The 15157-nt window shown below is 51.8% G+C and overlaps 1 protein-coding gene across 1 annotated transcript in view; it reads left to right on the top strand.

Moving 5' to 3' along the window:
• The first annotated feature begins 1331 nt into the window (after window positions 1-1331).
• Window positions 1332-15157, top strand: part of ZNF654 (zinc finger protein 654) — a 34070-nt gene continuing 20244 nt past the window's right edge. Inside the window, exons 1-6 of the mRNA XM_069760977.1 lie at window positions 1332-1494; window positions 7815-7960; window positions 11068-11149; window positions 11419-11554; window positions 11701-11903; window positions 14444-14583. Of these exons, the coding sequence (XP_069617078.1) occupies window positions 1363-1494; window positions 7815-7960; window positions 11068-11149; window positions 11419-11554; window positions 11701-11903; window positions 14444-14583 (839 nt within the window). The 5' untranslated portion in view covers window positions 1332-1362. The remainder of the gene's footprint in view (window positions 1495-7814; window positions 7961-11067; window positions 11150-11418; window positions 11555-11700; window positions 11904-14443; window positions 14584-15157) is intronic.

A 15157-nucleotide genomic window follows, 5' to 3' on the forward strand; every position in this document is an offset into this window, starting at 1 on the left:
AACAGGACGCTCTCCCCCTGGCAGTATATATTAGCTCACACATACACATAATAGACAGGTCATGTGACTGACAGCTGCCGTATTTCCTATATGGTACATTTGTTGCTCTTGTAGTTTGTCTGCTTATTAATCAGATTTTTATTTTTGAAGGCTAATACCAGACTTGTGTGTGTTTTAGGGCGAGTTTCGTTTGTCAAGTTGTGTGTGTTTTGTGTGGCGACATGCATGTAGCGACTTTTGTGAAAAGAGTTTTGTGTGGCAACATGCGTGTAGCAACTTTTTGTGTGTCGAGTTGCATGTGACAGATTAGTGTAGCAAGTTGTGTGCAGCAAGTTGTGTGCAGCAAGTTTTGCGCGTGGTGAGTTTTATGCGTGGTGCGTTTTGAGTATGTGCAAGTTTTGTGTGAGGCAACTTTTGCATGTGTTGCAAGTTTTGTGCATGTGGCAATTTTTCCGCGTGTGCAAGTTTTGCGTGTGGCGAGTTTTCCATGAGGTGAGTTTTGCACTTGTGGCGAGTTTTGCGTGTGGTGAGTTTTCCATGAGGTCAGTTTTGCGTGTGGCGAGTTTTGCACGTGTGGCGACTTTTGTGTTTCGAATTTTATGTGGCGAGGTTGGTGTATGTGTGGTGAAATGTGTGCTGAGGGTGGTATATGTGTTCAAGCACGTGGTAGTGTGTGGCGCATTTTGTGTGTGTTCATATCCCCGTGTGTGGTGAGTATCCCATGTCGGGGGCCCCACCTTAGCAACTGTACGGTATATACTCTTTGGCGCCATCGCTCTCATTCTTTACGTCCCCCTTGTTCACATCTGGCAGCTGTCAATTTGCCTCCAACACTTTTCCTTTCACTTTTTTCCCCATTATGTAGATAGGGGCAAAATTGGTGAATTGGAACATGCGGGGTTAAAATTTCACCTCACAATATAGCCTATGACGCTCTCGGGGTCCAGACGTGTGACTGTGCAAAATTTTGTGGCTGTAGCTGCGACGGTGCAGATGCCAATCCCGGACATGCATACATACTGTACATTATTATTATTATTATTACATACACACACTCCTGCGTCTGCGTCGCCCTGAGTCCTGACACTTTATATGACAGGACAGAACAGCCTACATTGTACTAATGACAACCGACCAGCTCAGCCAATCACCGGCGGCCGAATTTTACGTCATCGCTTCCGGAGACAGACTGTTGACGGATATAGAGTCTATCCAATCAGCATCCGACTATTGGCAAACAGCCCCGCCTATTCAATTTGATTGACGTTGTATCTGACCACTACGGCGGCGGGATGGGCGGGGCAGGAAAAGGAGGGGGCGGTTCCCCGGCGGTTGCTGTACGCGCAGGTCGGGCACAGCAGCATGGCGGAAGACGAGAGTGATCAGGAGTCGGAGAGGCTGATAGAAGAGCTGGAAGCTGCGGCCGATGAAGAACTGAGGACGCTGGGAGCCGGCGGCTCGGGCAGCCGGGAGTACTGCCGCCGCTTCTGCGAGGTGAGGGCGACCGGGCTGAGAGCAGGACTCGTCTCCTGTGCAGTGTGTGGCCTGTGTGCTCCAGTAACGACCGCCCTGATCGGAGCAATTACTGCACGTCCCCACCAGCACTATGTACAGGGCTGACCTGCCTGACAAAGAGGAGGCCGCTGTGTGTGTGCAGTGCGTGGGCCCTGGGTGTGTTAGTGTTTTTGTATACAGTGTGGGCCTTGGGTGTATGTGAACAGTGTGTCGGCCCTGTGTGTGTGTGTGTGTGTGTGTGTGTGTGTGTGTGGACAGTGTGGGCCCTGGGTGTGTTAGTGTTTTTGTATACAGTGTGGGCCTTGGGTGTATGTGAACAGTGTGTCGGCCCTGTGTGTGTGTGTGGACAGTGTGGGCCCTGGGTGTGTTAGTGTTTTTGTATACAGTGTGGGCCTTGGGTGTATGTGAACAGTGTGTCGGCCCTGTGTGTGTGTGTGTGTGTGTGGACAGTGTGGACAGTGTGGGCCCTGGGTGTGAATGTGCGTGTGGGTACAGTGTGTGGGCCTTGGGTGTGTGTATGTTTGTATACAGTATGTATGTGTGTGTACAGTCTGTGGACCCTGGGTGTATGTGTCTGTGTACAGTAGTGTGTGGACCCTGGGTGTGTGCGGGTACATTAGTGTGTGGACCCTGGGTGTGCGTGCGTGCGTACAGTAGTGTGTGGACCCTGGGTGTGTGCGCGTACAGTAGTGTGTGGACCCTGGGTGTGTGCGGGTACAGTAGTGTGTGGACCCTGGGTGTGTGCGGGTACATTAGTGTGTGGACCCTGGGTGTGCGTGCGTACAGTAGTGTGTGGACCCTGGGTGTGTGCGCGTACAGTAGTGTGTGGACCCTGGGTGTGTGCGGGTACAGTAGTGTGTAGACCCTGGGTGTGCGCGGGTACAGTAGTGTGTAGACCCTGGGTGTGCGTACAGTAGTGTGTGGACCCTGGGTGTGCGTGCGTACAGTAGTGTGTGGACCCTGGGTGTGCGTGCGTACAGTAGTGTGTGGACCCTGGGTGTGCGCGTGTACAGTAGTGTGGACCCTGGGTGTGCGCGTGTACAGTAGTGTGGACCCTGGGTGTGTGCGTGTACAGTAGTGTGGACCCTGGGTGTGTGCGTGTACAGTAGTGTGTGGACCCTGGGTGTGTGCGTGTACAGTAGTGTGTGGACCCTGGGTGTGTGCGTGTACAGTAGTGTGTGGACCCTGGGTGTGTGCGGGTACAGTAGTGTGTGGACCCTAGGTGTGTGCGGGTACAGTAGTGTGTGGACCCTAGGTGTGTGTGTGTGGGGCGCGTACAGTAGTGTGTGGACCCTGTGTGTGCGTGCGCGTACAGTAGTGTGTGGACCCTGTGTGTGCGTGCGCGTACAGTAGTGTGTGGACCCTGGGTGTGTGTGTGTGTGTGCGCGCACGCACAGTAGTGTGTGGACCCTGGGGGGGGGGGGGGGGGCGCGTACAGTAGTGTGGACCCTGGGTGTGTGCCCGCGCGTACAGTAGTGTGTGGACCGTGTGTGTGTGCGTACAGTGGGGGGGGGGGGGGGGTGTGCGCACGTACAGTGGTGTGTGCGTGCACGTACAGTAGTGTGTGGACCCTGTGTGTGCGTGCGCGTTCGCGTACAGTAGTGTGTGTGGACCCTGGGTGTGTGTGTGTGTGTGCGCGTGCGTACAGTAGTGTGTGGACCCTGTGCGTGCGTACAGTAGTGTGTGGACCCTGTGTGTGCGCGCGTACAGTAGTTTGTGGACCCTGTGTGTGCGCGTGCGTACAGTAGTGTGTGGACCCTGGGTGTGTGTGTGCGCGTACAGTAGTGTGTGGACCCTGTGTGTGTACAGTAGTGTGGACCGTGTGTGTGTGTGTGCGCGCGCACACAGTAGTGTGTGGACCCTGGGGGTGTGTGTGTGTGTGCGCGTACAGTAGTGTGTGGACCCTGGGTGTGTGTGTGCGCGCGTACAGTAGTGTGTGGACCCTGGGTGTGTGTGTGCGCGTACAGTAGTGTGTGGACCCTGGGTGTGTGTGTGCGCGTACAGTAGTGTGTGGACCCTGGGTGTGTGTGTGCGCGTACAGTAGTGTGTGGACCCTAGGTGTGTGCGTGTGTATGTGCGCGTATAGTAGTGTGGACCCTGGGTGTGTGTGTGTGTGTGTGTGTGCGCGCGCGCACAGTAGTGTGTGGACCCTGGGGGGGTGTGTGCGCGCGTGTACAGTAGTGTGTGGACCCTGGGTGGGTGTGTGTGCGTGCGTACAGTAGTGTGTGGACCCTGTGTGTGTGCGCGCGTGCGTACAGTGGTGTGCGCGTACACGTACAGTAGTGTGTGGACCCTGGGTGTGTGCGGGTACAGTAGTGTGTGGACCCTAGGTGTGTGCGGGTACAGTAGTGTGTGGACCCTAGGTGTGTGTGTGTGGGGCGCGTACAGTAGTGTGTGGACCCTGTGTGTGCGTGCGCGTACAGTAGTGTGTGGACCCTGTGTGTGCGTGCGCGTACAGTAGTGTGTGGACCCTGGGTGTGTGTGTGTGTGCGCGCACGCACAGTAGTGTGTGGACCCTGGGGGGGTGTGTGCGCGCGTGTACAGTAGTGTGTGGACCCTGGGTGGGTGTGTGTGCGTGCGTACAGTAGTGTGTGGACCCTGTGTGTGTGCGCGCGTGCGTACAGTGGTGTGCGCGTACACGTACAGTAGTGTGTGGACCCTGGGTGTGTGCGCGTACAGTAGTGTGTGGACCATGGGGGTGTGTGTGTGTGTGTGCGCGCGCGCACACAGTAGTGTGTGGACCCTGGGTGTGTGTGTGTGCGCGCGTACAGTAGTGTGTGGACCCTGGGTGTGTGTGTGCGCGCGTACAGTAGTGTGTGGACCCTGTGTGTGTGTGTGTGCGCGCGCACACACAGTGGTGTGTGGACCCTGGGTGTGTGTGTATAGTAGTGTGTGGACCCTGGGTGTGTGCGTGTGTATGCGCGCGTACAGTAGTGTGGACCCTGGGGGTGTGTGTGTGTGTGTGTGCGCGCGCGCGTACAGTAGTGTGTGGACCCTGTGTGTGTGTGTGTGCGTGCGCGCGCGCGCACAGTAGTGTGTGGACCCTGGGGGGGTGTGTGTGCGCGCGCGCGTGTACAGTAGTGTGTGGACCCTGGGTGGGTGTGTGTGCGTGCGCACAGTAGTGTGTGGACCCTGGGTGTGTGTGTGTGCGCGCGCATATAGTAGTGTGTGGACCCTGGGTGTGTGTGTGTGTGTGCGCGCGCGCGCGCGCAGTAGTGTGTGGACCCTGGGTGTGTGTGTGTGTGTGTGTGTACAGTAGTGTGTGGACCGTGTGTGTGTGTGTGTGTGCGCGCGCGCACACAGTGGTGTGTGGACCCTGGGTGTGTGTGTGTGTGTATATATAGTAGTGTGTGGACCCTGGGTGTGTGCGTGTGTATGCGCGCGTACAGTAGTGTGTGGACCCTGGGTGTGTGTGTGTGTGCGCGCGCACACGCGTACAGTAGTGTGTGGACCCTGTGTGTGTGTGTGCGCGCACAGTAGTGTGTGGACCCTGGGTGTGTGTGTGCGTGCGCGTACAGTAGTGTGTGGAACCTGGGTGTCTGTGTGTGCGTGCGCGTACAGTAGTGTGTGGACCCTGGGTGTGTGTGCGTGCGCGTACAGTAGTGTGTGGACCCTGGGTCTGTGTGCGCGCGCGTGTACAGTAGTGTGTGGACCCTGGGTGTGTGTGTGTGTGCGTGCGTACAGTAGTGTGTGTGTGTGCGCGCGCATGCACAGTAGTGTGTGGACCCTGGGTGTGTGTGCGCGTACAGTAGTGTGTGGACCGTGGGGGTGTGTGTGTGCGTGCGCGCGCGTGCGTGTACAGTAGTGTGTGGACCCTGGGTGTGCGTGTGCGCGTATAGTAGTGTGTGGACCCTGTGTGTGTGTGTGTGTGTGGGCGCGCGTGTACAGTAGTGTGTGGACCCTGTGTGTGTGTGTGTGTGTGTGTGTGTGTGTGTGTGTGTGTGTGTGTGTGTGTGTGTGCGTGCGCGCGCGTGCGTGTACAGTAGTGTGTGGACCCTGGGGGGGGGTGTGTGTGCGCGTGCGTACAGTAGTGTGTGGACCCTGTGTGTGTGTGCGCGCGTACAGTAGTGTGTGTACCCTGGGTGTGTGCGTACAGTAGTGTGTGTGTGTGGACAGTAGTGTGTGGACCCTGGGTGTGTGTGAACGGTGTGTGTGTGGACAGTGTGTGGGCCCTGGGTGTGTATGAATGTGTGGCGTACAGTGTGTGTACGGGTCCAACAGATCCTCCTGCTTTGGAGGTTATAGTGGATCCCCCTAACCTCCTGTACCTCTGGGTGGCTGCACTGGTTGCACCAGTTTTATTTCCACCTCTGCGCTGCCACTTCTGTGTGATGCCCAGCTGTGCCTTCCCGGTGACATCCAACTCTTCTCTGTGCGCCGCACCCCCCCCCCCCCAGCTGCCGTGCGCGTCCCTCGGCGGCGTGCCCCAGCTGCCGTGCGCGTCCCTCGGCGGCGTGCCCCAGCTGCCGTGCGCGTCCCTCGGCGGCGTGCCTCAGCTGCCGTGCGCGTCCCTCGGCGGCGTGCCCCAGCTGCCGTGCGCGTCCCTCGGCGGCGTGCCCCAAGCTGCCGTGCGCGTCCCTCGGCGGCGTGCCCCAAGCTGCCGTGCGCGTCCCTCGGCGGCGTGCCCCAAGCTGCCGTGCGCGTCCCTCGGCGGCGTGCCCCAAGCTGCCGTGCGCGTCCCTCGGCGGCGTGCCCCAAGCTGCCGTGCGCGTCCCTCGGCGGCGTGCCCCAAGCTGCCGTGCGCGTCCCTCGGCGGCGTGCCCCAAGCTGCCGTGCGCGTCCCTCGCGGCGTGCCCCAAGCTGCCGTGCGCGTCCCTCGGCGGCGTGCCCCAAGCTGCCGTGCGCGTCCCTCGGCGGCGTGCCCCAAGCTGCCGTGCGCGTCCCTCGGCGGCGTGCCCCAAGCTGCCGTGCGCGTCCCTCGGCGGCGTGCCCCAAGCTGCCGTGCGCGTCCCTCGGCGGCGTGCCCCAAGCTGCCGTGCGCGTCCCTCGGCGGCGTGCCCCAAGCTGCCGTGCGCGTCCCTCGGCGGCGTGCCCCAAGCTGCCGTGCGCGTCCCTCGGCGGCGTGCCCCAAGCTGCCGTGCGCGTCCCTCGGCGGCGTGCCCCAAGCTGCCGTGCGCGTCCCTCGGCGGCGTGCCCCAAGCTGCCGTGCGCGTCCCTCGGCGGCGTGCCCCAAGCTGCCGTGCGCGTCCCTCGGCGGCGTGCCCCAAGCTGCCGTGCGCGTCCCTCGGCGGCGTGCCCCAAGCTGCCGTGCGCGTCCCTCGGCGGCGTGCCCCAAGCTGCCGTGCGCGTCCCTCGGCGGCGTGCCCCAAGCTGCCGTGCGCGTCCCTCGGCGGCGTGCCCCAGCTGCCGTGCGTGGCCCTCGGCTGGGATGTTGTCACATGATGTTTTTCAGCCCCTTTGTGCCTCCGCGCAGCCAGTCAGTGCATTCTTCTCCGCTGCTGTGCTGACGTTTGGGTGATGATGTATCGAGCCTGTCACTGACAGCGTCAGGGCCTTGTTCATGGTCTGTAGAGACCGCCTGGACTCTATTAGCAGGCTTTTCCTCCTTTTAGGCTATGTTCCCATGCTGAGCTTTGGTGAGTCTTTTTACACTTATTTTCGGAAAAAAAGTGCAAATAACCTATTTTACTTAATGGTGCTGGAAATCTGCAACATCAAGTACTCACCAAAAGTTTATCATGGGAACGTAGTCTTAAAGGACTTGTCCTCTTTTCAAGAATACAGGTTCCTGGGTGCAGTTTATGAAAAAAAAAAAAACACCCTGCACTTTACTCCCCACTGGGTGCACCACCAAGCCTCGCTGCAATACCCGGGATCTGATATCGCACGCAGTTTTTTGCAAATCCGCTGAGCTAATTTTTGGGCCGAAGCCAATAGATAGCGGGAGCAGTGGCAGAGGCTCTGCACTGGACCGGGGGACCGTGAGAAAGGTAGGTTTTGCTTATTTATGTCAATAACAAACTGCCCGGGGACTGGAGCTTTCTGACTGTGGACACGGCCTTTGTGTTCATTCATGGTTTTTGTTTACTGGATAGCAGGAATGATAAACAATTTTTATAAATAGTCCACTGCCCCAATCCCTGCTTATTACCCTCTGTCCGGGGAGACGTCAGGCCCTGGTGCACTGAGGGTTGGTGATCCTAATGATCTCGGTCGGCTAGGGAATCCTTAAAGGGAGTGAGCTTTTTTTTTTCTCTATATGACAGTAATGCCGCCTGCCATGTTCCCGTTTTGGCATCTCGCTGTACAGTTCAGGCATTGTAGTTATTCGCTGACGTGTTTTTTCCTTACTTCACCAGGTTGTTGAAGATTATACTGCGCGGTGGCAAGTCCCACTCCCACAGCTCCAAGTGCTGCAGACCGCACTATGTTGCTTCACATCTGCCAGCGTCTCCTTCCCACCGGAGTGTGAACACGTCCAGGATGTGCTGAGCAGACTCGCTTTGTAAGTACAAGCCTTGAAGGGTTTTCTAGTTTTGGAAATTCCTGCCTGCAAATTTTTCTTTACATGCCCTTCCCAGGTCCAGTGCAGAGTCTCCGCTGCTGCTGGTGTCTGTTATTGTCTGCAGCACTGAAGTTCACCCGAGCTCAGCTCCATTTTTTAACACAAACTGCAGGCGAGGGACAGAGGTTAAGCCCCTTTAAGGGTACGTGTCCACGTTCAGGATGGCCGGCGGTTTTGACGGAGCGGCGAACTCGCTCCGCCCCTTTCTGGAGATGCGATGATGCCGGATGTGTTCATTGCACACATCCGGAATCATCGCACCCCACAGATAGGGCCCTGTGTTATACCTTGCCGCGGCGCAGCGTCGCCGCAAGGTAAACGGACATGCTGCGATCTAAAAAGACGAGCCGCATGTCCGGAATCGCAGGGCCGCCGGATGCGTGTTACGAGCGCATAGTGGAGACGGGATTTCATTAAATCCCCTCCACTATGCTGTAACATCTGGACGCTGCGTGTTTGACGCCTCGTCTCTATGCAGAGTCAAACACGCAGCATTTCCTGAACGTGGAAACATACCCTTCAGTCATGTGCACACAGCGTCTTTTTCAGGCGAATTCTACCTGAAAAAAAGAGCCACAAGAAATTAACATGGTGTATAGCAATGCCAAACAACATTGTTGTGCGCAAGTTCCTTTTTATGTCACTTCTTTTAACCACTTCAGGGTTCTCTTCATAGTTTGGAATTCTTATGCTTATTCCTTAGGTTGCTTAACCAACAGTTTCAGTCAAAACCTGACCGTCATCAGTCAGCACTTTTTATGCACCGTAGTGGATGACGCACAGCTTCACCCTGCGCTGTGCTCTACAGTGTTTCTTCTGTTTAGGTGACTGATGGTCAGGCTTTGACCAAAACATGCTAATTTTGTCTGGATACTTCTACATAAAAAAAAAAATTTACATCCATGTTCACAAAACCGCTAGAGTGACATGTTTGTTTCTTTTTTGTTTTTTTTGCATAAATACTTTCGGCCATGACTATGTGTTTGTGTGTAAAATTATATATACACTGTGTTCCAACTTATTATGCAAATTATATTTTTCTCAGATTTTCCTAAATGGTCGGTGCAAATGACACAGTCTAATAAAAGTCATCACCTATTAGATTATACGTCGAATTTTATTGAAGAAACCTCCCAATGATAACAGTATAATCTCCAAAATGAATAAAAACTCAAAATGCACTGTTGCAAATTATTAGGCACAGTAGAATTTCTAAACATTTGATATGTTTTAAAGAACTGAAAATGCTCATTTGTGGAATCTGCAGCATTAGGAGGTCACATTCACTGAACAAAAAAGCTATTTAACTCCAAAACACCCTAACAGGCCAAGTTACATGTTAACACAAGAACCCTTCTTTGATATCACCTTCACAATTCTTGCATCCCTTGATCTTGTGAGTTTTTGGAGAGTTTCTGCTTGTATTTCTTTGCATGAAGTCAGAATAGCCTCCCAGAGCCGCTGTTTTGATGTGAACTGTCTCCCACCCTCATAGATCTTTTGCTTGATGATACTCCAAAGGTCCTCTATAGGGTTGAGGTCAGGGGAAGATGGTGGCCACACCATGAGTTTATCTCCTTTTATGCCCATAGCAGCCAATGACTCAGAGGTATTCTTTGCAGCATGAGATGGTACATTGTCATGCATGAAGATGATTTTGCTCCTGAAGGCCCGTTACTGATTTTTAGACCATGGAAGAAAGTTGTCAGTCAGAAACTCTAAATACTTTGCAGAGGTCATTTTCACACCTTCAGGAACCTTAAAGCGTCCTACCATCTGTTTCCCCATGATTCTGGCCCAAAATGTAACTCCTCCACCTCCTTTCTGACGTCGCAGCCTTGTTGGGACATGGTGGCCATCCACCCACCATCCACTACTCCATCCATCTGGACCATCCAGGGTTGCTTGACACTCATCAGTAAACAAGACTATTTGGAAATTAGTGTTCATGTATGTCTGGGCCCACTTTAAACATTTCTGCTTCTGAACACTGTTGAAGGGTGGCTGAATATTAGGTTTATGCACCACAGCAAGCCTTTGAAGGATCCTACACCTTGAGGTTCCAGAGGCACCAGCAGCTTCAAATAACTGCTGCTTTGTAATGGTATTTTGGCAGCTGCTCTCTTAATCCCATGAATTTGTCTGGCAGAAACCTTCCTCATTATGCCTTTATGTGCATGAACTCTGTCCTCTGTTTCAGTCACAAATCTCTTCACAGTATGATGACCACTTTTAAGTTTTCGTCGAATATCTAATGTTTTCATACCTTGTCCAAGGCATTGCACTATTTAATGCTTTTCAGCAGCAGAGAGATCCTTTTTAGTTCCCTTATTACTTGAAACTTGTGGCCTGCTTAATAATGTGGAACATAATTTTTAAGTAGTTTTCCTTTAATTAGAATTACCTGGAAAACTAATTATCATATGTGTTTAAAATTGATTTCAGTGATCCATTGAGCCCTGAGACACAATACCATCCATGAGTTTATTTGAAAAACAAAACAATTAAATCTTTGACACTTAAATCCAATTTGCATAATAATTTGGAACACAGTGTATATATATATATATATATATATATATATATATATATATATATATATATATATATATATATATATATATATATATATATATATTCATTTATGCATATGAATGCTAATCTGCATGGCAGTGGAGTCCTACGGGGTCTGATACAACATCGGTGCCCCTTGCAGAGGAAAGTAATAGATAAAGAAAATATTTATACTATTTTTATTTAGTTTTGCAAGAGCGTCTTATTTTGTAACAAAACTCCTTTGTCAGTCGGATTACTATTCCCATCTGTGAAGAAAAACATAAGTCAGATCCAAACCTGTGTGACCCGATCTGTGGGGAGACCACAGGTGCAGGAATTATAATTCAAAGTTGGGGACGATGTGCTCCCTACAGTGACATAATCCAGTCCGATTTGTTACCTGGTTCTGTGTGATTAGTGTCTGTAAGCTAATTATTGACGCATTTTGCTTGTTCTGGCCTTAATCCCAGTTCATTGCTGTTTTATTTCAGGAGTCTGTTTGAGTTGCTGCTGTTTTTTGGAAAAGATGAATTTTATGAGGCTCCTCTGAAAGACATCCTGGGTTCAGTCCAGGTAATGATGGCTGGCTGCTGTGCTGCTGTAACTTTGTACTCGCGTTCTCGTTGAAGTGCTTGTTCCTTTCCTGGTAGCCGGTCAATGATCTGCTGATCGCCACTGGTCTGGCCCCACTAATCACCAGTGACCGGCTGCTATCTGTATCTAGCTGTATGATGTGGTGTGCAGTGCATGAACAGGCGGCAGACGAGGATATTGGCGGCTCTCCGCTCTGACTCGCCACCGTATAAACGTCCATTTGGTTATTTATGATTTTTGATTTTCAGGAATGCCATGACCTCCTTATCCACTATGACAGCGTAGACTTGAGACTAGTTACATGCGTTATTAAGGATGGAGGTCCCTGGGAAGATCCAGTATTACAAGCTATCCTCAAAGGGAAATCTGAACCTCAAGATATCGGTGAGTTTCCTGTACTTATATACAGAGATTCATTGCAAGAACAGGTTATCCGTGGAAGGCGGCTGCTCCCGAACACTTTGTGATCGCTGCCTAAATAATGACATGTTGCACACAAGCTGAGAGTGGTCATCTTTTCCCCTTCTTAGTGGACCGATACTTGCGGTCAGAGAACCAGCTGTTCTTTGAGTTTCGAGTGAGATACCTCATCGCCTGCGAACGTATTTCAGAAGCAGTCGCGCTAATAACAACCTGCCTGAGCCATCCTGACGTCAGTAAGAATCTGTATTATCATCAGGCCTACTTTACATGTCTGCATATGACCCGACTAACGGACAAGCTGCTTCCTGAGGTTTGTGCTTTACATTTTGTGTAAATAGGCCTATATTACCAGGGTTTATGGTATGGCAGAGGATACTCCATAGCTTTGTAGTGAATAGTCCTATGTGTTAAATTATGTATATTTAAAGAGTTTGTCCGGTAAAAACAAGTTATTATTTATCCAAAGGATTGCTGATAATGCGCTGATCGGGGCCTGGATACTGGGACCTGCACCGATCGGAAGAATGGCATTTTTACCCCATATGGGACACTTTTTTTATCCCTGTTACAGTGTGGATCTGCAGGTCAGGATGACAGAATTCATCTCCATTAATTTTTTATGGCAGTGTTCCCAACTCCAGTCCTCAAGGCCCACCAACAGGTCATGTTTCCTCAGTATTGCCTAAGTGGTAATTGCATCACCTGCACAGGCAATAATTCCATCACCTGTGCAATACAAAGAAAATCCTGAAGACATGACCTGTTGGTGGGCCTTGAGGACTGGAGTTGGGGAACACTGTTCTATGGGACCACCAGAAAAAAGCCGAGCACAATGGTTGGCTGCCCCATAGAGAATAAATGGAGCAGCGGTCAACAATGTGCACTTCTGCTCCACACTAATTGGGGGATAAAATCAGGGCTGTGGAGTTGGTAAGCCAAACCTCCAGCTCATCAATTTCCATGACACCGACTCCACCAAAATGGGCTCTGATTCCACGACTCCACAGCCCTGGCTAAAAGTGCCCTATTCTGCTGACCCGGTGCAGATTCCAGAGGTCAGACTGCCATCAATCAGTAAGTTATCACAGGTGTCTTCCTGTCATCCTTCAAGCATGCCAAGGTCATACCCATCCTCAAAAAGCCTTCCCTCGACCCATCCTCTGTGTCTAGCTATCGCCCGATATCTCTTCTCCCTTATGCCTCCAAATTACTGGAGCAACATGTCTATCTTGAACTGTACTCCCACCTCACCTCTTGCTCCCTCTTTGACCTGTTACAGTCCTGGCTTCCGTCCCCATCACTCAACTGAAACTGCCCTAACGAAAGTCACCAATGACCTACTAACTGCCAGGAGCAAGCGACACCACTCTGTCCTCCTTTTCCTGGACCTGTCTTCTGCCTTTGACACTGTGGACCACTCCCTTTTGCTACAAATCCTCTCATCTCTTGACATCAGACTTGGCCCTATCCTGGATCTCGTCATATCTGACAGACCGAACATTGTGTCTCCCTCCCCCACACCACCTCCTCACTTCGCCCCTTGTCAGTCGGTGTTCCCCAAGGCTCTGTTCTAGGACCCCTACTCTTCTCCATCTACACCTTCGGCCTTGGACAGCTCATAGAATCCCACTGCGTGCAGTACCATCTCTACGCTGATGACACCCAGATCTACCTATCCGGACCTGACCTCACCTCCTTACTGACCTAAATCCCGCACTGTCTATTTCAGCCTTCTTTTCTGCTCGCTTTCTACAACTGAACAATGACAAAACAGAATTCATCATCTTTCCCCCATCTCACTCTACCCCTCCACTAGACCTATCCATCAATGTCAATGGCTGCTCACTTTCCCCAGTCACACACGCCAGGTGCCTCGGGGTGATCCTCGACTCTGCCCTCTCTTTCAAGCCACATATCGAAGCCCTTGCCTCCTCCTGCCGTCTCAAACTCAAAAATATTTCCCGCCCGCGCATTCCTTGACGGCGACACCACAAAAACACTAGTGCATGCCATTATCATCTCCTGCCTTGACTACTGCAACCTCCTACTCTCTGGACTCTCCTCTAGCTCTCTGGCATCTCTCCAATCCATCCTACACTATGCTGCCCGACTAATCTACCTGTCTCCCTGCTATTCCCCATCATATCCTCTCTGCCAAGCTTTTCGCTGGCTTCCTATCGCCCAGAGGCTACAGTTCAAAACCCTCACAATAACATACAAAGCCATCCACAACCTGTCTCCTCCATAGATCTGTAACACGGTCTCCCGGTACCTACCTACACTCAACCTTCGATTGTCTCATGATCTCCTTCTCTACTCCCCTCTCATCTCTTCTTCCCACAACCGCATACAAGACTTCTCCCGTGCTTGCCCCATACTCTGGAACTCTCTACCCCAACACATCAGACTCTCGCTTACCATAGAAACCTTCAAAAAGAACCTGAAGACTCACCTCTTCCAACAAGCCTACAGCCTGCAGTGATCCTCAACCTACTGAATCGCCGCACAACCAGCTCTACCCTCTCCTAGTGTATCCTCACCCATCCCCTGCAGACTGTGAGCCTTCGCGGGCAGGGTCCTCCCTCCTTATGTACCTGTGTGCCTTGTTTTTTGCTCATGTTTAATGTATTTGTCTATATTTGCCCTGTATTCACATGTAAAGTGCCATGGAATAAATGGCGCTATAAAAATGTATAATAATAATAATAATATTCTGTTTTGTTAGATCCTGATCTGTTGTAATGTGTTAAGTTAGGAAAGACGCGGGTTTACAGTGTAATACAATTCTATATCTTAGGAAAGATAATTCACCTGTCTGATTATTTCAAACCTGCGTTTCTACTTTTCCAGCACGTACTAAGAATAGATTGCAGCGACGGAGTTAAAATTATCTGCAATATTGAAAAGGAAGGTAAAACGGCGTTGGCATTACAGCTGAGCGAAGCTTTCCTTATCACACAGCTGCAAACTGGGAAAATGTACTGTCTTTGGTAAGTGGCCAAAAAGAAGCCAGGAATGGGGAACACTACTTCCTCTTCAGCCTCTAAACCTCTGCAGATCTCAGCCGTTTCCAGAGATCTTGTGATCGCGGAGTTGCACTGCTCAAATCCTTTGTAAAAATGCCTGTGTCCAATCGGCGTGGGCCTTGTGCGTTCATGCACATCACTGTAATGGATGCTTATATCACGTCTCGGTGCTGGCACAGGAGAATATCCCCTCTATGAGCTTATATTAAAGCCGTAGTAGGGGAAGATGCTGGCTTTTCAGTCACCCGCAGCTCAGCATGAACTTTTTACAGGAGCTGTAAGATAGCCAAGACAGTCATTCAGCAGGTTCCGGACTAGAAATGCAAAACCTTTCATCTCTCAAAGCCCATGGGCACCCACACGGATTTCCCATCCAGGAGCGATCAGAGCTAGCTCCGGTAGCTGCTGTTAGAATGATACAGCCGCCACCTGCCCTTTGCAGAGCAGGCTGTGCTCCTGAGCTCGGTTCATAAACCTGTCACAATAGCACGTTATGAAGTAAGAAATGCTTGAAGGAGTGAGGGCTTTTTACATATGC

The sequence above is a fragment of the Ranitomeya imitator genome, chromosome 3 (assembly GCF_032444005.1).
Source record: "Ranitomeya imitator isolate aRanImi1 chromosome 3, aRanImi1.pri, whole genome shotgun sequence".
Taxonomy (NCBI): domain Eukaryota; kingdom Metazoa; phylum Chordata; class Amphibia; order Anura; family Dendrobatidae; genus Ranitomeya; species Ranitomeya imitator.